Source organism: Eublepharis macularius, chromosome 1, assembly GCF_028583425.1.
Source record: "Eublepharis macularius isolate TG4126 chromosome 1, MPM_Emac_v1.0, whole genome shotgun sequence".
Lineage (NCBI taxonomy): Eukaryota > Metazoa > Chordata > Lepidosauria > Squamata > Eublepharidae > Eublepharis > Eublepharis macularius.
The window spans coordinates 26,745,540-26,757,659 of NC_072790.1; the positions used below are offsets into that span (position 1 = coordinate 26,745,540).

Sequence of the window (12,120 nt, forward strand, 5' to 3'; positions counted from 1 at the left end):
CAATTTTATTGTAGCATAAGCTTTCGAGAACCACGTTCTCTTCGTCAGATGCATGGAGGGCAGAAGGAAACTGGTCAGATATAGAGGAGGAGAGGGGGGAGGGGGGAGGAGGAGAGGGAGGATGTGTTTACACTCCTCTTCCCCCCTCCCCCCTCTCCTCCTCTATATTTGACCAGTTTCCTTCTGCCCTCCATGCATCTGACGAAGAGAACGTGGTTCTCGAAAGCTTATGCTACAATAAAATTGGTTGGTCTTAAAGGTGCTACTGGACTCTTTTTGATTTTGCTACTACAAACTAACACGGCTAACTCCTCTGCATCTATTTTACAAGCACCTCCAAAACTGCAAGAGAGAGAAAGAGATCGGCTTTCTCCGGGCGAGCTATTCCACGGTACTGGAGCAGCCATACAGCAGCTGCATATACCACCTCTAAGATCACATGAAGCTACCATCCGCTCAAGCACCGTGGCCCAAGTACGGAATGTTGGCTACCACAGGGTTATCCTTCCCAAATGACGAGAAGGGAAATTTATTCACTTTCCCTTGGATATTTTTTGTGCTCAGTTTCATCACCCTAAGATGCTTTCCTCCTTTTGTGTTAGAAAAGATGTTGTGTCTGTATAGGGTTGCCAGGCCTCCTCAATCTCCCAGTGGGAGATTGGGGCCTGGCTCTTACTGGAGTGTGTGTGCGCGCGCAAAGTGCGTGCGCTTCTGCAAGCACAGAAGTGACGTCATCACGCAGCCCCTGGATTGCGCCATTGGGGGCTGCTGCGGAGTGCAGGAATGCTCCTGCACTTCGCAGCAGCCCAAACAGGCCCACCAAAACAGGCCTGGATTGGGCCCATTTTGGTGCGGATCGGGCCCGTTTTGGGCTCCTTTGGAACGCAGGAGCGTTCCTGCGCTCCGCATAGGCCCACAACGGGCCCGATCTGTGCCAAAACTGGGCCCATCTGTGCCTGTTTTGGCACGGATTGGGCCCATTTTGATGTGGATCGGGCCCGTTTGAGACCCCTGTGGAGCGCAGGAGCGTTCCTGCGCTCTGCAGGGGCCCACAATGGGCCCAATCCGCACCAAAATGAGCCCGATCCGCACCCTTTTTGGGCTCCACAGGGGCCCCGATCCAGGCCAAAACAGGCCTGATCCTGGCGGTTGCTGTGCGCAGGGGCGCGCATTACCGCAGGGGGGCACGCATGGAAGGTGGTAAGTGGGGGGGCCAGGTAAGTGGGGGTGGGGGTGGAAGGGTGGGGGTGGAAGGGATCCCCCGCCCCCACCAGGGGTCTGGCAGCCCTATGTCTGTATGAACAAAAAGCAGCAGAGAAGGTGTGTGAGCAGTAAAAAAACCAGGGCTCATTTTGATGGGGAACGCGAGGGGGATTCTCTCTCCTGTTGTGCCGGCCCTGGTCAAGGCAAGGTGAATTTCCCTAGGGCCTGGGATCACCAGTAGATGTTTATCTGCCGAATGGAGCAGTCTCCGGGGAACATATAGTGAGAGGCGATCCCACAGGTATGCTGGTCCCAGACCACTAAAGTCTTTAAAGTTTTAAAACATGGCCACAAACATCACTGCCTCCTCCCTGAGTTTCTGTGTTAGGTCCAAGTGATAACACACTAAGGTGGCTGCTTTCCAATAATCTCCAGAAAACGATTTAGGTTAACACAGCGGTGGGCTCTCTGTTGCTTTCTCTGTTTTTGCTTTGGCATCACACGCCCACAGATTAGTAGCATATCCAGCCTTTGTTTTGATATTTGTTGAAAAAAAACCTGGCTTTTACTTCACCAGAAAATAGTGTAGGCTGATAGCTACTAAAACTACTATGATTAAAGTCTGAGCAAAAATGGCTGCTTACCGTTCCACAGGGAGAAAATTTCCATGTCGCTTTGAGTTAGATCTGTCATTATGAAGCCAACGTTAGGTGAGGGCTGTGAGCATTCCGGACCGCTGGCAGCTGGGCGTCCACTTGCCAGCTGCGGCTCGGGTTCAGGATCCTCAGCGGTATATTCCTCAATGATGACATCATCGCTCTCATTTGGAGACAGCGGTTTTGTTTTGGGGACAAGGGCTCTCATTTCCTGGATGTTTGACTCTACAGTCTGGCCCGCAGCTTGCCTCCAGGAACTATCACTATCTAATAATTCCTCTACAAAACAAATAAGCAAAGACAAGTCTTATAGGAGATTCAGGGCCTCCTTTGCTTATGTTGATGAGAATCAATCAATAGAGTCTTACTTATCAACTTATAGACCATTTCCCCACGTCTTAAAAATAGCGCCCCACTCACGGAACGCTGATGGCTTTTCCTCGCAATTTCTGATGTCACCATTTCCAAACGGATGCAGGCAGTTATGATTTTGTTTTCGTGGCGTCACCGTTTTGGAAATGGTAACATCAGAAGTCGCATGGAAAATCCACCAGCGTTCTGTGAGTGGGACGCTATTTTTAAGACATGGGGAAATGGCCGTATTTCACTGAGAACTCCCTAAATTAATTTTTTTAAAGATATCAGTTTTTGAAAAATTAAAAACAGAACCCAGGAATAGATATATCTTGACAGGGGAGTTGTATAATAATGGAATCCTAAGCAGAGTTACTCCTGTCTAAACCCATTCATTTCAATGGGCTTAGATTGGAGTAACTTTGCTCAGGACTCCACTGAGAGCCAGTTTGGTGTAGTGGTTAAGAGTGTGGGACTCTAATCTGGAGAGCCGGGTTTGATTCCCCACTCCTCCGCTTGAAGCCAGCTGGGTGACCTTGGGCTAGTCACAGCTCTATGAAGCTCTCTCAGCCCCACCCACCTCACAGGGTGTTTTGTTGTGGGGATAATAATGGTATACTTTGTAAACTGCTCTGAGTGGGCATTAAGTTGTCCTGAAGGGCGGTATATAAATCAAATGTTATGATGATGATGATGATTATGATGATGATGATGATGATGATGATGATGAAAGTGTCTTAGGAATTTGATACTGGTATGAGTTAAAGTAAAAAAACCCCTATTTTTGGTGTAGTGGTTTAGTGGTTGAGAGCAACGGGACTCTAATCTGGAAAGCCAGATTCCCCACTCCTCCACTTGAAGCCAGCTGGGTGACCTTGGGTCAGTCACAGCTTCTCAGAGCTCTCTCAGCCCCACCCACCTCACCAGGTAATCATAACATACTTTCTAAACTGCTCTGAGTGGGCATTAAGTTGTCCTGAAATCCTGAAGTATATAAATCAAATGTTTTTAAAAAATGATTATTTCCCAAATTGCTGGTGCAACCTGGGTTATATTCAGAATAATCCGTTTTATCTTCTTATTTTGACCATAAGCACCGGATTATGCAGTCATTCTGGAAGAACATGAACACTGGCTAGAACTATCTGTGTTTTGGGTTAGATGGTTAACCTTCTTCATGAAAAGCTTCCATGTAGACAAGCTGTGTAAAAACATACACCTGCTTCAGGAATAGAACTAATTAGAAGGTCCACAAGGCACGTTTAGATTTCTTCGGTAATGCCTCCTCCTAATTTTTAAATGGTGTTAGAGAGTGCCATCAAGTCATAGCTCACTTATGGCAGCCCCTGCTGGGATTTTCAAGTCAAAAGACTAACAGAGGTGGTTTGCCATTGGCTGCTTCTGCAACCCTGGGCTTTGTTGGAGGTCTCCCATCCAATTACTAACCAAGGCTGGCCCCGCTTAGCTTCTGAGATCAGGTTTGCCTGGGCCATTGAGGTCAGGATAAATTTGTAAAGAGCAGATGCCAACTTTTGTCAGTATATCAACAGTGTAGCCTCAGTAGCAACATACAAACGTAATCGTGAATCAAGCCACTTTGCAATATCAATTAACCTTATGGTTCTGCAAACCAATCAATATAGGTACCAGGACACATCCAAAAGGTAAGTTTCCAAGTGTTAAATATAATTTAAATCCATTAACAACAACAACAACAACAACAACAACAACAACAACAACAACAACAACTCCTTTTGTTCTTTCTTTTTTCTTGCAGATGGCGCTGGAGTGGTTGGGATGCCCGTCTGCCCAGCAATCAGGGCCAACAGAAGTACCTGATGTTTCATCTGAAGACCTCTTTGGAGGCGGATAACTCCACTGTGAATGTACAGTTTACAGTGTTTTCTTTATTACATAAGGAGTATAGGGCTGCCAATCTCAGAGTGGTGCTTGGAGATCTCCCAGAATTGCAACTGATCCGCAGGCTACAGAGATCAATTCCTCTGGAGAAATTGGCTGATTTGTAAGGTGGACTGTATGGCATTTTATCCCACTGAGGTCTCTCCCCTCCCTAAATCCTCTTCTCTCCAGATTCCACCCCCCAAATCTCCAGGAATTTCCCAGCCTGGAGCTAGCAATCCTAACTGAAATACATATCATTATAGTCAGGGGTAGTTTGGATGCATTTGTGCATAAGGAAATGGCTTCACAAAACAAGAAATTCTTGAAAGATTTAGGATTACCATACGATTCTGTGACTTCCATTGCATCAGAGTCCTGTCGGGGCAGGAACATTTCTGATGAACTTGCATTGTAGACTATGAAGTTGACATCCATCGGCTCGAAGGTTCTACTGTCACACAGCTGGCAGTCACAAGTGGCAGATCTTTGTGAAACCACACAATACTTTTTCGACTTTGAGACTGCAGTATTGCTCTTTGTTCTTTTCAGTGTTTTTTCTTTGTGTGCTTTAGTTTCACTTACAGGATCTTTAGCCGAATGGGTTTCCTCGTTTGGTGATTCTAAAGGGTAAACATAAGAAATCCCATTGTAAATTTATTTCCATCTATAAAGCGGTAACTTTAATAATAGAAAGTTATTGTATTGTATATTGTATTGTATTGAATACTTATGTGCAAATCTAGTTTGTTCTCACAACCAACAATTTCCAGTTTAGTTTCCATTTTCAGTTTTGCACGGGGAAACAAATGTTCAGATAGCAATTTGCTCCAGTCCCAAAAGGTTATTAATTTATTGTTGGATTTTCATACTACTTAAAGGCTAACAATTATATTTTTGCATAGGCTTTGTCAGATATGCGAAAATAGTGAATTTACACAGGAAAGAGGGAAAATATTCTAACAGGCAAAGTTAAAAGATGAACCAATTTAGAACGCAGAGAGATAATCTGTTCATGCACCCAACGTTATTCATAGCTAAGAAATAATGAGCCAGTTTGGTGCAGTGGTTAGAAGTGGCCGGACTTTAATTTGGAGAACTGGGGTTGATTCCCCACTCCTCCTGCTGGGTGACTTTGGGTCAGTTACAGCTTCTTGGAGCTCTCTCAGCCACACCCACCTCACAGGGTGATTGTTGTGGGGGTAATAGTAACACACTTTATAAACTGCTCTGATTGGGCATTAAGTTGTCCTAAACGGTGGTATATAAATTGAATGTTGTTGTTGTTGTTATTATTTTACTTCCAAGTCATGATCTACTGTTTTATCTACATAAGCATATTTTAGCGTTATCCTTTAGACTGTGTTGGCTTTGCTTTGAATATGCTATAGGTCAAGACAGAGACGACAAATATTTCACAGTTCTGCTGGAATTACTTGTCTCCATACGCAACAATGAATCTGGAGTTGCATTTTTAATGAAATGAAACTGGCTACTTTCTTGCAAGTAGAAATTTGTAGGTTTAGGAGAAAGCAAGAATGACTTGAGCTCTTGGTGCTACATTATGATGGTGTAGATTAAGCTAGAATCATGACTCTCTTTCTTCTTCTTAGGATGAATCAAATGACGTCAGCATGCTTCCTATTTTTGTACATAATATTAGCTGGTAAGGAGTCCAGTAACACCTTTAAGACTAACAAACTTTCTTGTAGAATAAGCTTTTGAGAATCACAGCTCTCTTCATCAGATGCATCTGACAAAGAGAGCTGTGGTTCTGGAAAGCTTATGCTACAATAAAGTCGGTTAGTCTTAAAGGTGCTACTGGACTCTTTACTATTTTGCAATTACAGACTAACATGGCTAACTCCTCTGGATCTATAATATTAGCAGACATTTATATACATTAGATTGTGTTAATAGACTCGTTATGAGATGTTGTTTTATAAAGTAAGGGATATAAAAAGACTATGAGAAGGTTATAGTTGTCTATAATCGGTTTCAATGTGCATATTTATCCTATACCATCCTGTGTTCGAAGAAAAACTGTGTATAGCTCGTTGTCAGATATTGTATGATTCATATCCAGCAAGAAACCATGGAAAAGGGGAGATGGAAGGTGGAGTGCAAGTCTCAAGATTACCTGCCTGATGATGAAGTATGATTTGCCATTGAGGGCGAACTATTACGCTACAGAGCTGGTGTTATTAAAGAGAAACAAGGGTGCGTACAGGAATAAGGTTTTGGGGTGTGGGTTGAGCTGAACTTCCTCCCTGCCTTTACTTCTCAAATCACATATACGTTAACCCTGGACTGAATTCTAATTTCCTTTCCTCCTCTTCTCCCTGCTTCATGCAGGCTGTTCCCTTGATTTTGCTTTCAAGGGTCTTGCATATTTATCTGGACATTTTAAAAAAATCTTAAGTTGCTTTATGTTATATTTTATCAGTCAGGGGCTCTCCCTCAACCATGGAACAGCATTCAGAGTGCATGTGCACACACACACGCATGCGCACACACATGTGCATGCACACTAGAGGTGGGCACGATCCAAAAAAAATTAACGATCAAGCTGATCGTGGATTGGCGCCGGCGACGATCCCGAATTAATGATCTACACTGATCATCTCCCGTTTCCGATCCGTGGATCATGGATCGTGAAGGCCAAAGCAGGGCGCGCTGCTATTCCCAGCTATGTGGGAAGGTGGGTGGTGGCGGCGGCCACCGGGCTCGGCGGGCACGGGGAGACAGCGATGAGCCGCCTCCCCTCAGGGGGTGGGGGGGGTCTGGCCGCTCACCGGCAGCACCCCCCATGTGCCCGCCCACCAGGCCAAAAAGGAGCACGCTGGTATTCTCGGTGCAGGCTGGAAGGTGTGTGCTGGCGGCGGCAGAACACCCCCTTCCCCCTCCCTCCTTTGGGTGTCTTCTCCCAGCTGGTGACTGCTTTGGTGCTCCATGGTTGGAAAGAAGCCCTGCTGATCAAGGAAAGCTGGGCTTCCATTTGGGTTTCCAGGGCGACAGAAGAAGGGCAAACACAGCTCAGGCATTCCCCTGGCTCCGTTGCCTGGGGAATAGATTGCTGGCACCTGAGTGTCTAGATCCCTGATCTGAGCCCGATCACCCCGATCCGAGCCTCTCCTGATTGCTGAATCGTTGGCCGTGGATGATCACGATCTGCCGGGTCACGATCGCATGATCGCCATTATCGTGTGTTTTTTCAATCGTAATGCAGATCGTGCCCATCTCTAGTGCATACATACACACACAGATCTCAGAAACTAAGCAAGGTCAGCCTTCATTGGTATTTGGATGGGAGACCTCCAAAGAAGATCAGGGTCGCTATGCAGAGGCAGGCAATGGCAAACCAGCCATGTTAGTCTCTGGCCTTGAAAACCTTAGCAGTGGGCATTATAAGTCAGCTATGACTTGATGGCACTTTCCACTGCTCCTCTTTTGGAGTCCCAGCATCTCCTGGGCATTTAGGACTCAGGCTGAGAGGGGAGAAACTCATGAGTACTGGTACTTCTTTTTAAATGTATGTGTATGCTTTGAAAGCCATTCCAAGATTGAGGTGTGTGTGTGTGCAGGTGGGGGATGGGGGGTTCAGATTGATACCACCAGTCAGGCAGTACTATGAAAATTAGGCTTCTGCTGAAAACCAGAAGAATATTTTTTCCCCAGAGCTGTTAGGAGTAGCCAATGGTAGTGGAAGTATCTAAGGATTAGGGAGAAGTTATTGCAACTAGTCTCTACCCCTAGCACCTCTAATGCTGCTACAGAAGAAAAAATTGTTAATTTGCACTGTTTTTAATTGTAGTATGTCCTGCATAAGTGTAATTTGTATTAAACTAAAAAGTGCCCCTGTCTGAAGAAACCCTGTGAACAAATGCAAACATATAGAGCTAAGTAGGTAAAAAATCCACATTAAGATCAAGAAGCATTATTTTAACCATACCTTCTTTCTTGGCCTCCAGAGTATCTTTCCACTCATCTCTGTTTGTTTGAATAGTCTGCATCACACTGCACTTAAAATCTAGGATGTTTAAACTGCTTAAAATATTTTTATCTGAACATGGTTCGGTTTCACCCGTGTGACTGTTCTTTTCAGCTGCATTTGCCCCTGTGGATTTCGGGCTAAAAATAGACAGAGTGTTATGAATAATGACTGAGCTGGTATTGTTGGATTGACTGCTGCAATTTTCAGAATTCAGAATAGGCAAATCAAATTGAAAATTAAAATAGGAGAGCATTAATTTAATTGCTGAAGGATATGTCTGTTGGTGGCTGCTACTAAAGATAGTTAGACGCCCCCTTCCACACACACTCCACAAAATCAAAACGAGTGCCTACGTTCAGATAGAATATTTAACCATGTGCACAAATCTAGCTGGTTGTTGTGCATCTTGCTCCTTCCTTCTTGCAAAGAGAGTGATTAAAGATATACGATTTCCAGACATTTTTAAACCATATGGGGAGGGTCAATTTTTTCTGGATTTTTTTTGGGGTGGGGGATGGAAATTTGGTGCAAAATGAAACTATATAATATTATGCTATGTAGGTGGCAGATGCTGCCCAGCCCCCACTAACCGTCAAGGGAACCACAAAGATCTGGCTGATAGGGTTGCCAACTCCAGATTGGGAAATTCCTGGAGATTTGGGGGTGGAGTAGGTTTGGGGAAGGGAGAGAGTTCAGCAGGGTATAATGCCATAGAGTCCAGTGCCATGGAGTCCACCCTCCAAAGGAGCCATTTTCTCCAGGGGAACTGGTGTCTGTGGCTTGGAGAATAGTTGTAATTCTGGGAGATCTCCAGGCCCCACCTGGAGACTGGCAACCCTTCCACCACCTAGCAGCAGCCTCCTCGTCTCCTGGCAGGCACAAAATGAGGCATGTGCTGGTAGCTGATGCTGTGAGCACAGATGGGGGTTGCCAGGCTACCCGCTGCCAACCTGCAGGAGCAATTAAAGGGCAAGGATTGGCATGCCAGTGTGACGCCAAAGGGCTGACATCACTTCTGGTGAAAACCTGGAAGTGATATCATGGGACGCTTTAGGATTTGTAAAAACTCTATGGTGAAACCTGTGCTTTAGGCTAGGTTTGCTGGGGAGGGGGGCAGAATAAATCTAGACCCTAGGGAGGGGGGAGGGCAACACTCATTTTTTTTAAAAAACCCTTTCATTACAGAAATGACATCATCGCATCAACCTGACTTCCGGGCAGCAGGACTGGCTGGCCACTCCTGGTTGGTACAGCACAGCCACAGGCCACTCCTGCTGGCCACTCCTGCTGTGGCAGTTATTGGAGGCTGGGCAGCCCACTCTTGCATACAGGAGGCTGGACAACCGGCCTGGGCTGGCCGGCCACTTCCTTGGGCTGGCAGCCCACCACGCAGCCGCAGAAAGCCAGTTGAGTGCCGGGGCCAGGCTGTGTGATGGAGCTGCCACTGGAGGGAAGGGCCAGGTGTCTGATATTTAGGGAATGTTTCCTCAGACACTCCCCCAAATACTCAACAGTCCAGGTGATAACTGTACACCTGGCAACCCTACTTTAAGCTCCTGTGGACAACAAACAGGGGTAGCAGGCAGTCTCCTGCTATAGAAGGAGATCTGGCAACCCTTGGGCAGATGCTCTGACATTGCGCGTCTCCTAGTCTAGCGTTGGAGGCAAGAAGGTCTAGATTGTCAGCCTTCTGGCAGCCATTTTTGTCACCCGGGCCCCAACTGGAAGAATGATGATTTTTCTGGCAATTGCTTTTCCCCAGTTGGTAAATGAGAACCTACTGCAGGGGGAGTTCAGCATAGGCCAGGCCTTTTGGCTCCCCTCAAAATTTGGTGCCATAGGTGACACCAGGGCTTTTTTTCAGCTGGAACGCAGTGGAATGAAGTTCCAGAACCTCTTGAAAATGGTCACGTGACTGGTGGCCCCGCCCCCTGATCTCCAGACAGAGGGGAGTTGAGATTGCCCAGCGGCGCGGAGGGCAATCTCAGCTCCCCTCTGTTTGGAGATCAGGGGGCGGGGCCACCAGCCATGTGACCATTTTCTCCGAGGGCAACCCACTGAGTTCCACCACCTCTTTTCCCAGAAAAAAAGCCCTGGGTGACACCCTAGGCCACTTATATGGTTGGGCCAACTTGTAAAGGCATTTGATTAACTTCTGGTTTTTGTATTCTCATATGGTGAGTAGTCATATTTTTTCTTCTCTTTCCCAGTAATTGCGGATACATCCAGAAACCTGTTTTGCATCCAAGCCAATTCAGCAGACATTGTGTCTTCTACATTAAGGCTACTTCATACTTGGGTTTTGAAAAAATCATTGCAGGCACAAGCCCCTCCCCTTTTTTTGTAATGAATTTGATTAAGCATTTTGGCAACTCAGAAGTTTATTTTGCCCGTTGTAACATTTCGAATGGTCCCAATAAAAAAAGCTATTATACTGATGCTTTTTTGGTGCTATTACAGATACCTACAATCTTCCCCTTTTTTCCCATGTGTGTAGATATGTTTTAATAAATCAGTTGATGGCTGTGGCAGAAAGGCTCCTGACAGGCTGATGGGGGAGTTAGGGTTGTCAGGTGTCCGATTTTCACCTGGACAATCTGTTATTTTGGGGGACTGTCCAGGGAAAACGTCCCCCAAATACTGGAGATTTGGCTGTTCCCCTCCCCCTCCCCCCTGCTCCATCACCCTTGCCCAGCCTGGCCACCCATCTTCCCGAGGCTGTGTGGCACCACTGCCAGCCTTGGAAAGACGCCATCCAGCCTAGGCATCTAGCTGGCCTCCTGTGGCCACATGGCGCCACTCAGGAGTGGCCAGCTGGTCCGGGCACTCAGAAGTGGGTCAGTATGATGACTTCACTTTTCTTAGTGATGTTATGCCAAATGGGAGCATGCATACTGCGCACGTGCACAAATGTGAAAAAAGAAAGGTCAGTGCCACTCCCCTCCCTGGGGTCTAGTATTATTCTGGACCCCATCCAGCAACCCCAGGGGGAGAAAGGGGTCAGCAGCAAATCCACTGCAACCACCGATGGAAACTCAGGCTCTGGAGTCTATGGAAACTAATAGGCAGCCAGGAAACCGGTTAGATGAAGACTGGAGAGGATGGTATGAAGGTGGGAAATGGTGCCCCACCCTCTGGGAGGGTCAGGAGAGGGGAATCTCAGGGGGGGTAGGGCTGGAGCTTGCAAATGAAAGAGGCGTACCCCCCCCCCCAAGTGGAAGTGAGGCTACAGAGAGAAATCTTGTTATCTTTTGGCAGGAGGATTCTTTCTTTGTAAACCGTAACAGAGCTGCAGCAACAGCTGGGGACCTCCATTTTGTGGACAAATATCCCACCCCCCCAAGCCTTTCATGTCCCATCACCACTCACAACAGCTATGTCTTTTGACAAGTTCAACATTATGTTTATCCAAGAGTTTTTTAAGCAGTTAACTGAAAAAAGCTTTCTCCCCCATACAAGAAAAGCACCAGGTGTGAACGATGAGAAGAAAAATACAATATTTTTTTAGTGCGGTGTTTTAGTAGGCCAAGGGTTAGGGTTAGTGTATGTTGCACAGGCAGTGACAGAGGGATTTTTGCACTTAAAAAGGAAATGGTGCCAGTACTCATATATATGGCTGCACTTATTTCCATTGGTCCCCCCCTCAGGATTTGGGAGAGCATGCCAAAAGTGCTGGTACTCAGAACTGGTGAGGACCGCCACAGAAAAAGCCATGGACTTTAAAAAAAAATGGTAGTCATTATATTGCTATAGTGTTAAAAGGCTATAGCAATATCCCAACCATTAAAAAAATATCTCTGGAGAGAAATTTATACTCATATCAAGAATCCTGCTTGGAGAGCCAGAGGGAATTGCTGGGTGCTGGCCAGCCAGCCAAACTCCCCTCCAGCTGGGGTTTGGTGGGCAGTGTAATAATGAAGTGCTTATGCCGCACCAATTGCCACGGGGAAGCCCTAGCAGGGGCATAGATGGAGCTCTATCCGGCCAGGAGCCCTTACTTCCCCCCGGCAATGG

The 12,120-nt window shown here is 46.3% G+C and overlaps 1 protein-coding gene across 1 annotated transcript in view; it reads right to left on the reverse strand.

The window, feature by feature from the left end:
* Positions 1-9,402: 9,402 nt before the first annotated feature.
* Positions 9,403-12,120, reverse strand: part of LOC129323912 (dual specificity calcium/calmodulin-dependent 3',5'-cyclic nucleotide phosphodiesterase 1A-like) — a 33,822-nt gene continuing 31,104 nt past the window's right edge. Inside the window, exon 13 of the mRNA XM_054970746.1 lies at positions 9,403-9,550. Coding sequence (XP_054826721.1) covers positions 9,403-9,550 — 148 coding nt within the window. The remainder of the gene's footprint in view (positions 9,551-12,120) is intronic.